At 41.2% G+C, this 11,467-nt stretch overlaps 1 protein-coding gene across 1 annotated transcript; it reads right to left on the bottom strand.

The window, feature by feature from the left end:
- Positions 1 to 2,902: 2,902 nt before the first annotated feature.
- Positions 2,903 to 9,712, bottom strand: LOC111972481 (B- and T-lymphocyte attenuator-like). Its single transcript, XM_070448754.1, has 6 exons — positions 9,547 to 9,712; positions 8,975 to 9,289; positions 5,747 to 5,788; positions 5,505 to 5,636; positions 5,363 to 5,400; positions 2,903 to 4,502 (listed from the first exon to the last, which is right to left on the bottom strand). Exons 1-6 carry the CDS (start codon positions 9,623 to 9,625, stop codon positions 4,194 to 4,196), a joined length of 915 nt encoding a protein of 304 aa, XP_070304855.1. The 5' UTR covers positions 9,626 to 9,712; the 3' UTR covers positions 2,903 to 4,193.
- Between the last annotated feature and the right edge of the window lie 1,755 nt (positions 9,713 to 11,467).

Below are 11,467 nucleotides of genomic sequence, written 5' to 3'. Positions count from 1 at the left end.
ATCTACCACCCCTCCAATCTTACCACCCCTGCCATCATCTACCACCCCTCCACCATCTACACCCCTCCATCCCATCTACCACCCCCTCATCCATCTACCAACCCCTCCACCCATCGACCACCCCTCCACCCATCTATCACCCCTCCATCCCATCCACACCTCCATCCATCCCACACTTCCATCCATCCATCCACATTCTCCACCCATCTACCACCCCTCCATCCAGTACTACCACCCCTCCATCATCCACCACCCTCCATCCATCTACCACCCCTCCATCCCATCCACACTCCCATCCATCTACCACCCTTCCCATCCATCCACACCCTCCATCCATCTTACCACCCCTCCAATCCATCCACACCTCATCCATCTACCACCCCTTCCATCGCATCCACACCTCCATCCTTCACTCCATCCATCTACCACCCCTCCCATGCCATCCACACCTCCATCATCCACCGCCTCCATCATACCAACACCTCCCATCCATGCACCCCTCCATCCATCCACACCTTCCATTTCCATCCACCCCTCCATCCATCCACCACCTCCAATCCACACCTCCCTCCCTGCCCTTCTTTCCTCAGATGGCGTTGTTTTGGCCACCCCTCTGGCGGTGAACGAGTGGCTTTGTCTCTAAATGCAACATAATTGGCCACTGGGTAGTGTCCGCCAGGGCTGCAGCTAAGGCCAACGAGCAGAAGTTGAGATTGTGTGGGCTGAGTTGTGTGTGTGTGTGTGTGGTGTGTGTGTGGTGTGTGGTGTGTGTGTGTGTGTGTGTGTGTGGTGTGTGTGTGTGTGTGTGTGTGTGTGTTGTGTGTGTGGTGTGTGTGTGGTGTTGGGTGTGTGTGTTGGTGGGGTGTGTGTGTGTATTACAAGGACAGAGGGCAGTGTGTGTGGGTGTTGATGACAGACATCCATAGTAGGAAGAGAAATTCATTTAACCAATCTTGAAGGGAGATGGAGTTCATTACGGACCCTTGTATTCATGGCGTGTTTCAATAACTATAAATGGCTCAAAGTTATAATGTATGTCCCTCATGGTACAGTTGTTTAAGGTTTACAGCTTTTGATCTATTGCATTAGAAAGTATGATGGTGGAGGCTGATGTGTAGATAACAACAAGACGCCGCACAATGGGGGGGGCAGTAGCTGACAGTATACACAGATCAAGGTACAGTACCGTGGGTTGCTCTCAAAAAACATCTAGGTTTACTGGTATTTACGGCTCAAATGCATTTGATATAGGCTAATAAAAAGCTCATTACACTGATAAGAATGGGACCTCTCCTGAGTTGTTAGGGCTAATGGTATGTGTCAGCAATTATGAAAAATTTAATGGCATAATTAGGCCTGAGAGTTTGTATATTTTGGTGTCCCCAATAATGTTTTACAAGTCAATCAGAAACAAGACAACTTGGCATTGGTTCGGACATGGCAGGATCATTTGCGAAGTGCATCATCTCTGGAGCCATTTTCTCTGAATAAACATTATCAGGTTTCACTCTGAATAAACATAATTCTCTGGCATAGAGTTTTCACTCTGATAAACATAAATGCTCTCTGAGGCATAGAGTTTACTCTGAATAACATATCTCTCTGAGCATTATAGTTTCACCTCTGAATAACATTATTCTCGATTGAGCATAGAGTTTCTCTCTGAAACATTATCTCTCTGGCATAGATTTCTCTCTGAATAAACAATTATCTCTCTGAGCAAGAGTTTCTCTCTGAATAACATTATCTCTCTGAGCATAGAGTTCTCTCTGAATAAACACACTTTCTGAATAAACAATATTTTTGAGCATAGAGTTTCTCTCTGAATAAACATCATCTCTCAGACCATAGAGTTTCACTCTGTGTTGGCATGTGTGCTGTCCTAGCACTTCCTGTGCATGTGTTTTTTAAACCACAAGCACACAGCTTGTGCAGGATAGGGTCTGTATCTGGGGCACCAAAGAAACACCCAGTACTTTACAGTAACCACTCACTCACTCAGGATTTTACCAGAACACATATAGAAGCAGTGGTAGGGACCAAAGACATTACAGTAAGACAAGACCAAAGCTTCATTCTGCACTCTCAAAAACTAACCATTCGTGCTTCATATGGTAATCCTCTATGACTCAGTCACAATTTCCAACACAATGAGGGACATCACTAGTCTCTGGTGATGTATTGTAATTGAGTTGAGCTGCATAGTGATCATGTAACCTTAACTTGCACCATTTTAATTGTGAGGTTTCAAACTACTGAACATGTTTCCAACCCGACAATAACTGAGACTAAATGTGTCACTGTATGTTCCACTTGATCACAATCATGCCACCACAACATAACATCACAGTTACGCAAGAAGTATTACCGTCATCTTCATATAGCCATAGAGAAACAGTGATCTTCATAAGCATAGAGAACAGTGACTTCATAAGCCATAGAGAAACAGTGATCTTCATAAAGCCATAGAAAACAGTGATCTTCATACAGCCATAGAGAAACAGTGATCTTCATTAACAGCATAGAGAAAACAGTGATCTTCATCAAGCCATAGAGAAACAGTGATTTCATACAGCCATAGAGAAACAGTGATTTTCATACAGCCATAGAGAAACAGTGATCTTCATATAGCCATAGAGAACAGTCATCTTCATAAGCCATAGAGAAACAGTGATCTTCATACAGCCATAGAGAAACAGTGATCTTCATACAGCCATAGAGAAACAGTGATCTTCATACAGCCATAGAGAAACAGTCATCTTCATATAGCCATAGAGAAACAGTGATCTTCATATAGCCATAAGAGAAAACAGTCATTTTCATTCATGTTACATTTTAAATGACATTTCCATAGTCTCTGAAAGAGGGGAAACATATCTCTCTCTTTTTTTTTTTTATAAAATGTTAGGTATGAGTCATTTCCCACTTTTATATCCTCACTTATAATCACCAAAATAGCTAATGGGTTTTATCATTAAAATATACTCTAAATAAAAACCAAAAGTATGTGGACACCTCCTCGTTGAACATCTCATCCCAAAATCATAATATTGAGTTGGTCAACCTTTTGCTGCTATAACAGCCTCCACTCTTCTGGGAAGGCTTTCCACTAGATGTTGGGACATTGCTGCTGCGACTTTGCTGACCCGGACCATTAAAAACAGCCCCAAAACCAGATTCGTCCATCGGACTGCCAGATGATGATACGTGATTCATCACTCTAGAGAACACGTTTCCACTGCTCCAGAGTCCAATGGCGGGGAGCTTTACATCACTTCAGCCAACACTTGACATTGCGCATGGTGATCTTAGGCTTGTGTACAGCTCATGAATCTCTCGACGAACAGCTGACATTGCTTTGAGAGGCAGTTTGGTACTCGGAAGTGAGTGTTGCAACCGAGGACAGACGATTTTTACAAGCTGCGCGCTTCAGCACTCGGCGGTCCTGTTCTGTGCAATTTTTTTGCTCCTAGACGTTTCACTTAACAATACCATCACTTAAAGTTGACCTGGGAAGCTCTAGCAGGGCAGAAATTTGACAAAGTAACTTGTTGGAAAGGTGCCATTCTATGACGATGCCATGTTGAAAGTCACTGAGCTCTTCAGTAAGGCCATTCTACTGCCAATTTGTGTCTATGGAGATTGAATGGCTGTGTGCTCAATTTTATACACCTGTCAGCAACGATTGTGGCTGAAATAGCCAAATCCACTCATTTGAATGGGTGTCCACATACCTTTGTATATATCATGTATTTCTTGATAGTAATTAACAAATGATGATTTTCCATCTTCTCCATTATGTGTGAATATCTTGAAGTGAGAGTTACCGACACCTTTGCTCCTCTAGCTCTGCGGTGTGATGTGAAGGATGTTCACTCAGAAGCACATACTCTCTAGTTCTAACACCTCTCAGTCACACTCCACCTTTACATCTTCTTCTCTGAAACACTGCTGCACTGCGGTTAACACATTGCTCACCGTTGCAATTACACCAGGAAGTGTGTGTCATTGAGTGCGTGAAAATTATATAAAGTGCCCCCAAAAAATATAATATGAAAACAGATCCCTCGATGAGGCAAATTTTCATAAACAAAAATGTTCAGCTTTCCTCTTCCTCTGTGTGAAAACAACCATCAAAGAACACAACTGACAGCACTGTACTGTTATGGTCTGGCTGAGGTCTCTCTCAGAGCTTAGTAGACCCGTATGGCTGCGTACTCAGAGAACGCATCCTGCGGGGTTGGAATACGGGCTGATCTCAGGGACCCCCTGGTGGTCTCGTGGTTCAGGGAAGCATACACAAGGTGGCTTGACACTTGACCTCCTGCTCTGATGTTGGAGGATGGTAGAGCTCCATTTTTCCCGTTGATGCGGTTACAGTAGAGACCGTTGTCATAGAGATTGGCAGGCTGTACGGGGTTTGGGGTGGATGGTGATGATGGAAAGGTTCCCTCATGGTTGAAGGAGAGGTCTGGACATGGTGCTGTCAGTGTGGACATGTCCTGTGTCATAAACAMAGGAAGAGACATTTAGACCAGGGATGGGCATCTGGCGGCCCCCTTTTGAAGACCCGTGGATCAATCCTTCCTCCCCAAAATATCATTCATATTATTGTTATTATTGTTTTTGGAGGAAGAAAATTCAGTCGGGGTCTCAACTTACTGTTGACAGTTAGAATAGTAGAATACACAAGATGTAGATTCAAAATGTGGTCGTGCATCAGCAGTTTTTCTCTTGTTATGTCAGTCACTGACAGTACCTCAATAAGCCCATGTCAGCTCAAATGTTTTAGATTGGTAAATTAGTCGAGCCAGCTATCTAAACTTCTATTAGTCATGATCGAATTACTGATATCATATTAAAACGGCAAAACAAAATGTGTAGAATTACAGGAATCTAGCTGTAAAACTGCTAAACTTTCTCTCTGCTCCATGGCAAAATTAGTTAAATTGCATCAAAAGTTGTTATAAAATTGCGAAATCTTCTCTCCGCACCATGGTAAAATGTGCAGAATTGCAGCAAACTTGCTTTAAAACTGCTCAATTTTCTCTAAGCCCCATGGCAAAATGTGTATAATTGCACTTAGGTCCCTCAAAAGGCTAGTGTGTGGATGTGTATGGATGTGGGTACGAAGACCTACAAAACACTGCGACTTACGGGTTCACACCCACCCCCATCAAAGTTGCCCATCTCTGACTTAGACAGAGGCATTTAGACATGGCAGCATAGCAATGCTACCCTTTATTACGTTTAGCCTTCACGTGCAAGTAGGTGTACTGAGGACCAGTATTGTCATGTTAACAGATGACATCTTGGTTAATTATGAGATGCTGTAAGAAATAACATTATTTTATTGCTTTACCTGCTTCTTTGTTCTATTTCCGGTTGACCTGCTTGGTCCTGAAAAAGATATCCATTGTAGAAATGTAACATTTTAATTTGTTCATTATTTCAACCTTGTAAAAAACATACATTTTCAGTATTAAATCAATAGCGTTACTCACCTTTATATGCATGTAGACAGAAGAAGGAAAATGCTGTCACAATGACCACCAGGACTACTATTCCCACACAGATGAAAACATAAGGCATAAAGCTTGGATCATTCCTATCAGGCTTTGCATTCTGTGAGTCATCTGTTAGAGTAGTAAGAGAGGTCTTAACGCCAGACACAGTTGTCACATAGGCCTACTAGTTCATGTAATGTGACTGAATGCCTGGTAAAATGCATTATACATTGTCTTACTTGTGTTGTGGTCTGCTGTGCTTGTAATCTCCAGGTTGCTATCTATAGAAAGAAGTTTGCATAAGGAGATTAGCCATCTGGCAATTCTGGCAAATGCCAAATGGGCTAGGCCATCGTKTTGTCGGTGGTCTGGTCGAAATCGACAAATGTATTTTTGGGGGGGGAACAAAAAACTAAAAAGGGGCACGGCCAGTGGCCGATGGGCCTGTATATTATTATGTTATCATAATAATATATTTGAGCATTTGCCTGATCAGTGGGCTGAGCTGAGGTCACACAAAAATTCACATTCAAAGTCAAATGCACATCAGCAACGAGACCGGCTCAGACTGTCATCAGTCAGCCTAGATCATGGATCGCAAAAAACGGAAAAATGGTGCCGAAAAAGTTAGAGATCAAATAAAAGCTTGCGGCCAACACTGCTAAATGTGTGAAATTAACCAACTTATTTTCAAAAAAGTAATGGTTCTGCTGGTCCGAATGCTGTGCCTGTGTCTGTGCTAATAAATGATGCTTGGCTTAGCACCAACAGATCAGCTGCTGCTGCAGAAGACGGTCAAGGTAGGGAGAAAACAGAGAAAGACACACACACTGACACAGATTTTGTCAACTGCTGCCAGTATATGGTATGAAATAGTAGGCTAAATAACACCCAGGCCTAATTAGGGTAGGGGGATTCAGGGTAACAGATATGACAGGTTGTAACTTGCTATAGCCTAAAAAGTCATTAGATTGTCTTGTATGACATATAAGCCAATAGACATCTATAAGACATTACATACAGTGCTACTGCTTTTTATTAAAGTCATCATGTATTACAATTAAACACTGAATTAATGCATAATAATTGATAATCCTATGGTAAAGGTAAATTCAAGGACTGTCTGTGTATATATATATATATATATATATATATATATATGTATACATACACTACTGTTCAAAAGTTTTTTTGAAAGAAAAGCTAAAAAATGTGTCCATTAAAATAACATAAAATTGATCAAAAATACAGTGTAGACATTGTTAATGCTGTAAATGACTATTGTAGCTGGAAACGGCTGATTTTTTATGGAACATCTACATAGGCGCACAGAGGCCCATTATCAGCAACCATCACTCCTGTGTTCCAATGGCACGTTGTGTTAGCTAATCCAAGTTTATCATTTTAAAAGGCTAATTGATCATTAGAAAACCCTTTGCAATTATGTTAGCACAGCTGAAAACTGTTGTCCTGATTAAAGAAGCAATAAAATGTGCCTTCTTTAGACTAGTTGAGTATCTGGAGCATCAGCATTTGTGGGTTTGATTACAGGCTCAAAATGCCAAGAAACAAATAACTTTTGTCTAAAACTCGTCAGTCTATTCTTGTTCTGAGAAATGAAGGCTATTCCGAGCGAGAAATTGACAAGAAATTGAAGATCTCGTACATCGCTGTGTACTACTCCCTTCACAGAACAGCGCAAACAGGCTCTAACCAGAATAGAAAGAGGAGTGGGAGGCCCCGGTGCACAACTGTGAAAGAGGACAAGTACATTAGAGTGTCTAGTTTGAGAAACGGACGCCTCACAAGTCCCCAACTGGCAGCTCCATTAAATAGTACATGCAAAACACCAGTCTCAACGTCAACAGGCGACTCCGGGATGCCACGGCCAGTTGTAGCACAGCCCAGGAATGAACCCGGGTCTGTAATAATGCCTCTAGCACTGCGATGCAGTACATTAGAACGCTGCGCCACTTTGGAGGACACTGTATGTCTATATTAATTGTTTTATCAATGTTTATTAGCTTCTGAATCTCAAACTCTTCAACCAGCGAGTGGGTCGGGTAGGAGCGTTGGACCAGTAACCAAAAGGTTGCTAGTTCAAATCCCCAAGCCGACAAGGTAAACATCTGTCGTTCTGCCCCTGAGCAAGGCAGTTAAACCCCATCCTGAAAACCCCCATCCTGGAAATCGATTCGCATCAACATACTGTAAACTAGTCCCATCATTGTTCTATAACAATCACGGAAGAGTTTATATTGAATTCAAGATAAGAAAACAGAGAGAGAGGGAGGGAGAGAGAGAGAGAGAGTGACAGTTCATTAATGTAGCCATTGACTATGTTATACAGCCAAAACATTAAGGAACTGGCAGTCTCTCTCTCTCTGTTTTCTTCTATTGAATTAAACAGTTAGCAGGGGGGAACACATGAATGGCACTAATTTGAAATATATAGTTAGGCTGTTATAAGGTATTATATAAACCAATGGTCATCTATAAGGCATTTATTCAGTGATTTTGTTATTTGTCTAATATATGTGTTATTTCATTCACGACTAGGATGCAGGACGGGTAACACTTTATTTTAAGGGACCGTAATAAACCATTTATAAGGCATTTCTAAATTGTGTCTTCCCCATGTATTAATCATTACTCCCACATTAATAATTGCAGTCTCTAATCTAAAGTGAGTGCTATTTATACTTTATAAATACTTTATAAATGTTTTGAGTGACCAATGCATTTTCTCATGAAAAAAAGATGGGCATGCCATGGCATTCCTGCAGTACCTGGTAAAAGAATCAGCACACAACACAGGATGTTTAATATATGTGTGAATAACTAGCTTACTAAAGTTTACAAATATGGGAGTAATGAGTCATAAATGGTGAGCAAACACTTTGTAAATGCCTTCTATATGCCTTAAAAATGGTTTATTATGGACATTTAAATAAATTGTTACCCTAGGGGGCTGCTGGGCCCAGAACAGGCAGTGTGGTCCCCTGGTCTTCTGGTCCCAGTTATGCTAGGCTTAGCAGCACAGACAGCTACTGTAACAGACAGCTCAGCAGTCAAGTGCAGTAGAGGTAGGAATAGAGAGAGACACACACTGRCACAGATGTACTGCCAGTTTTACCATTTTGGCTCTATATTATATATGTAAGGTAACTAACTATATGGGGGGTGGCTAGGCTTAGCAGAGACAGTTCAGAGGTGAGTGCAGTGGAGTTAGGAAGAAAACAGGGCAACACAGATGTACTGCCAGTTCCTTAATACATTGGCTTTATATGTAATAGCGCATGATGGTGCACAAGCGGTAATGTGTGGCTAAAATGCCAGGGCATAATTTTTTTCCTAGGCCGCCCCCGGACGTTTGTCAGACAACAACGGCTTCCAGAACAACTTAGTATCTATCGATCCATTCTAAGACATTAGATTGAAAGATTAAATAAGCTTTGGTTGGTTACCTGAGACAGAGACTTTGATAGCATGGCTAACAGTTGTTGACCCATTTCCAGCAACTCCACATCTGTACAAACCATCGTCATTGATAGATATCTTTTTAAAATACAAAATCCAAATATTTTTTGGCCTCCATCCAAATGTGACTTGCTCTGTCTCATGTATCTGTTCACAGTTTAATGGGTCCACAAATTTACACCAGGTGGCGTGTAGCTTTTCTCCACAGTGCCTCACAGGGCAGTTGATTGTTAGGGCTTTCTGAGGGACAGCATTCCAAATGGTGTTTCTTATCACTCGCACCTCACATGTAGGGCCTTGGTCTGAAAAAAGATAGTGGAATCAGCTGAAATGAATGACTGATAGGTCATATGTGATCATACTGCTCATGCTGTAGATCACACTGGATCACATTGATCATAGAACATCAATTAAATGATGACCTCTCATACTTCATTCAAAAATCCGTTGAGAAGTTTTGATACTGTCCATCACCCCTCTTGAACAGTATTTTTTGTTGATCATAATGTAGCACAGAAATTATTTGTTTTGCATGGTATGACACAAATTGTCATCTTACCTTGAGCGTTGCCATGGACACAGAGCAGAAACAGGAGGCATAGGACCAGCAGGATGTGGTCAGAACGCGGACGGTCCATCAGAGCAAAGATGCAATGTCTTATGAGCAATCAAAACAGGTCATGTCCGTGTCACTCAGTTAGAGCAAACCCTCTGTGTATACGCATATGAAGTGACACTGATGATATGTACTGTCGATCTCTCTCTTTCTCTCACTCTCTCTCACTCTCTCTCCTTCTCTCTCTCCTCCGTATCTTAGTGGTTTTCACTTCCTGCCCTACTACATCAGCATACCTGACATAGCCAACTTTTCTGTTGCTACTCATTTTGGGTTGTGTTTCGTATCATAGGACTACACCCATGTGTCTGTCTTTTTATTCCATGTCTCTTCAGGGGTACCGTTGGAGGACTTTGCATAAATGTTGCTCATTCAATTGATTTAGCAGCCCTTTCCTGCAGTCAAATGAACTAGTGGCCTCATSGGTGGAATGCTATTCATATTTTTCATAATTTCATAATTTTTTTGCTTAGAAAATCCAGTGAATCTATGTCAAACAGTTTTGTTATAATTCAGTCTTCTGTGATGTACAGTACCATTCAAGGGTTTTTCTTTATTTTTACTATTTTCCACATTGTAGAATAATAGTGAAGACATCGAAGTTCTGAAATAAAACATTTGGAATCATGTAGTAACCAAAAAAGTGTTAAACAAATCAAAACATATTTTAGATTTTATATTCTTCAAAGTAACCATCTGTTGAAAAACAAATTATAGTCCCACTAAGAGAAAACCAGATGGGATGGTGTATCGCTGCAGAGTGCTGTAGTAGCCATGCTGGTTAAGTGTGCCTTGAATTCTAAACAAATCACAGACAGTGTCACCAGCAAAGCACCCCCACACCATCACAACTCCTCCTCCATGATTCACAGTGGGAACCACTCATGTGGAGATCATCCGTTCACCTACTTCGCATCTCACAAAGACACAGCGGTTGGAACCATTTGGACTCATCAGACCAAAGGACTGATTTCCACCAGTCTAATGTCCATTGCTCGTGTTTCTTGGCCCAAGTAAGTCTCTTGTTCTTATTGGTGTCCTTTTGTAGTGGTATCTTTCCAGCAAATCGACTATGAAGGCCTGCTTCATGCAGTCTCCTCTGAACAGATGATGTTGAGATGTGTCTGTTACTTGAACGCTGTAAAGCATTTATTTGGGCTGAAATTTCTTAGGCTGGTAACTCTGAAGTTACCAGATCCTCTGCAGCAGAGATAACTCTGGGTCTTCCGTTCCTGTGGTGGTCYTCATGAGAGCTAGTTTCATCATAGAGCTTGATGGTTTTTGCGACTGCACTTGAAGAAACTTTAAAAGTTCTTGAAATTCTCAGAATTGACTGACCTTCATGTCTTAAAGTAATGATGGGCTGTCATTTCTCTTTGCTTATTTGAGCTATCTTCTGTATACCACCCCTACCTTGTCACAACACAACTGATTGGCTCAAAAGCATTAAGAAGGAAAGAAATTCCACAAATGAACTTTTAACAAGGCACACCTGTTAATTGAAATGCATTCCAGCTGACTACCTCATGAAGCTGGTTGAGAGAATGCCAAGAGTGTGCAAAGCTTTCATCAAGGCGAAGGGTGGCTACTTTGAAGAATACCAAATATAAAATATATTTTGATTTGATTAACACTTTTTTTGGTTACTTCATGATTCCATGTGTGTTATTTCATGGTTTTGATGTCTTCACTATTATTCTACATTGTAGAATATTGTGAAAATTAAGGAAAAAACCTGGAATGAGTAGGTGTGTCCAAACCTTTGACTGGTACTGTATATAAAGTGTAATATTGGGATGCAAACTCAAAATTGAATACAAATACCTAGGTGACTGGCTAGACTGTAAACTCTCCTTCCAGACTC

The sequence above is a fragment of the Salvelinus sp. IW2-2015 genome, linkage group LG2 (assembly GCF_002910315.2).
Source record: "Salvelinus sp. IW2-2015 linkage group LG2, ASM291031v2, whole genome shotgun sequence".
Lineage (NCBI taxonomy): Eukaryota > Metazoa > Chordata > Actinopteri > Salmoniformes > Salmonidae > Salvelinus > Salvelinus sp. IW2-2015.
Note: the sequence above shows the minus strand (reverse complement) of the source record. Positions and strands in the feature narration are given on the sequence as shown.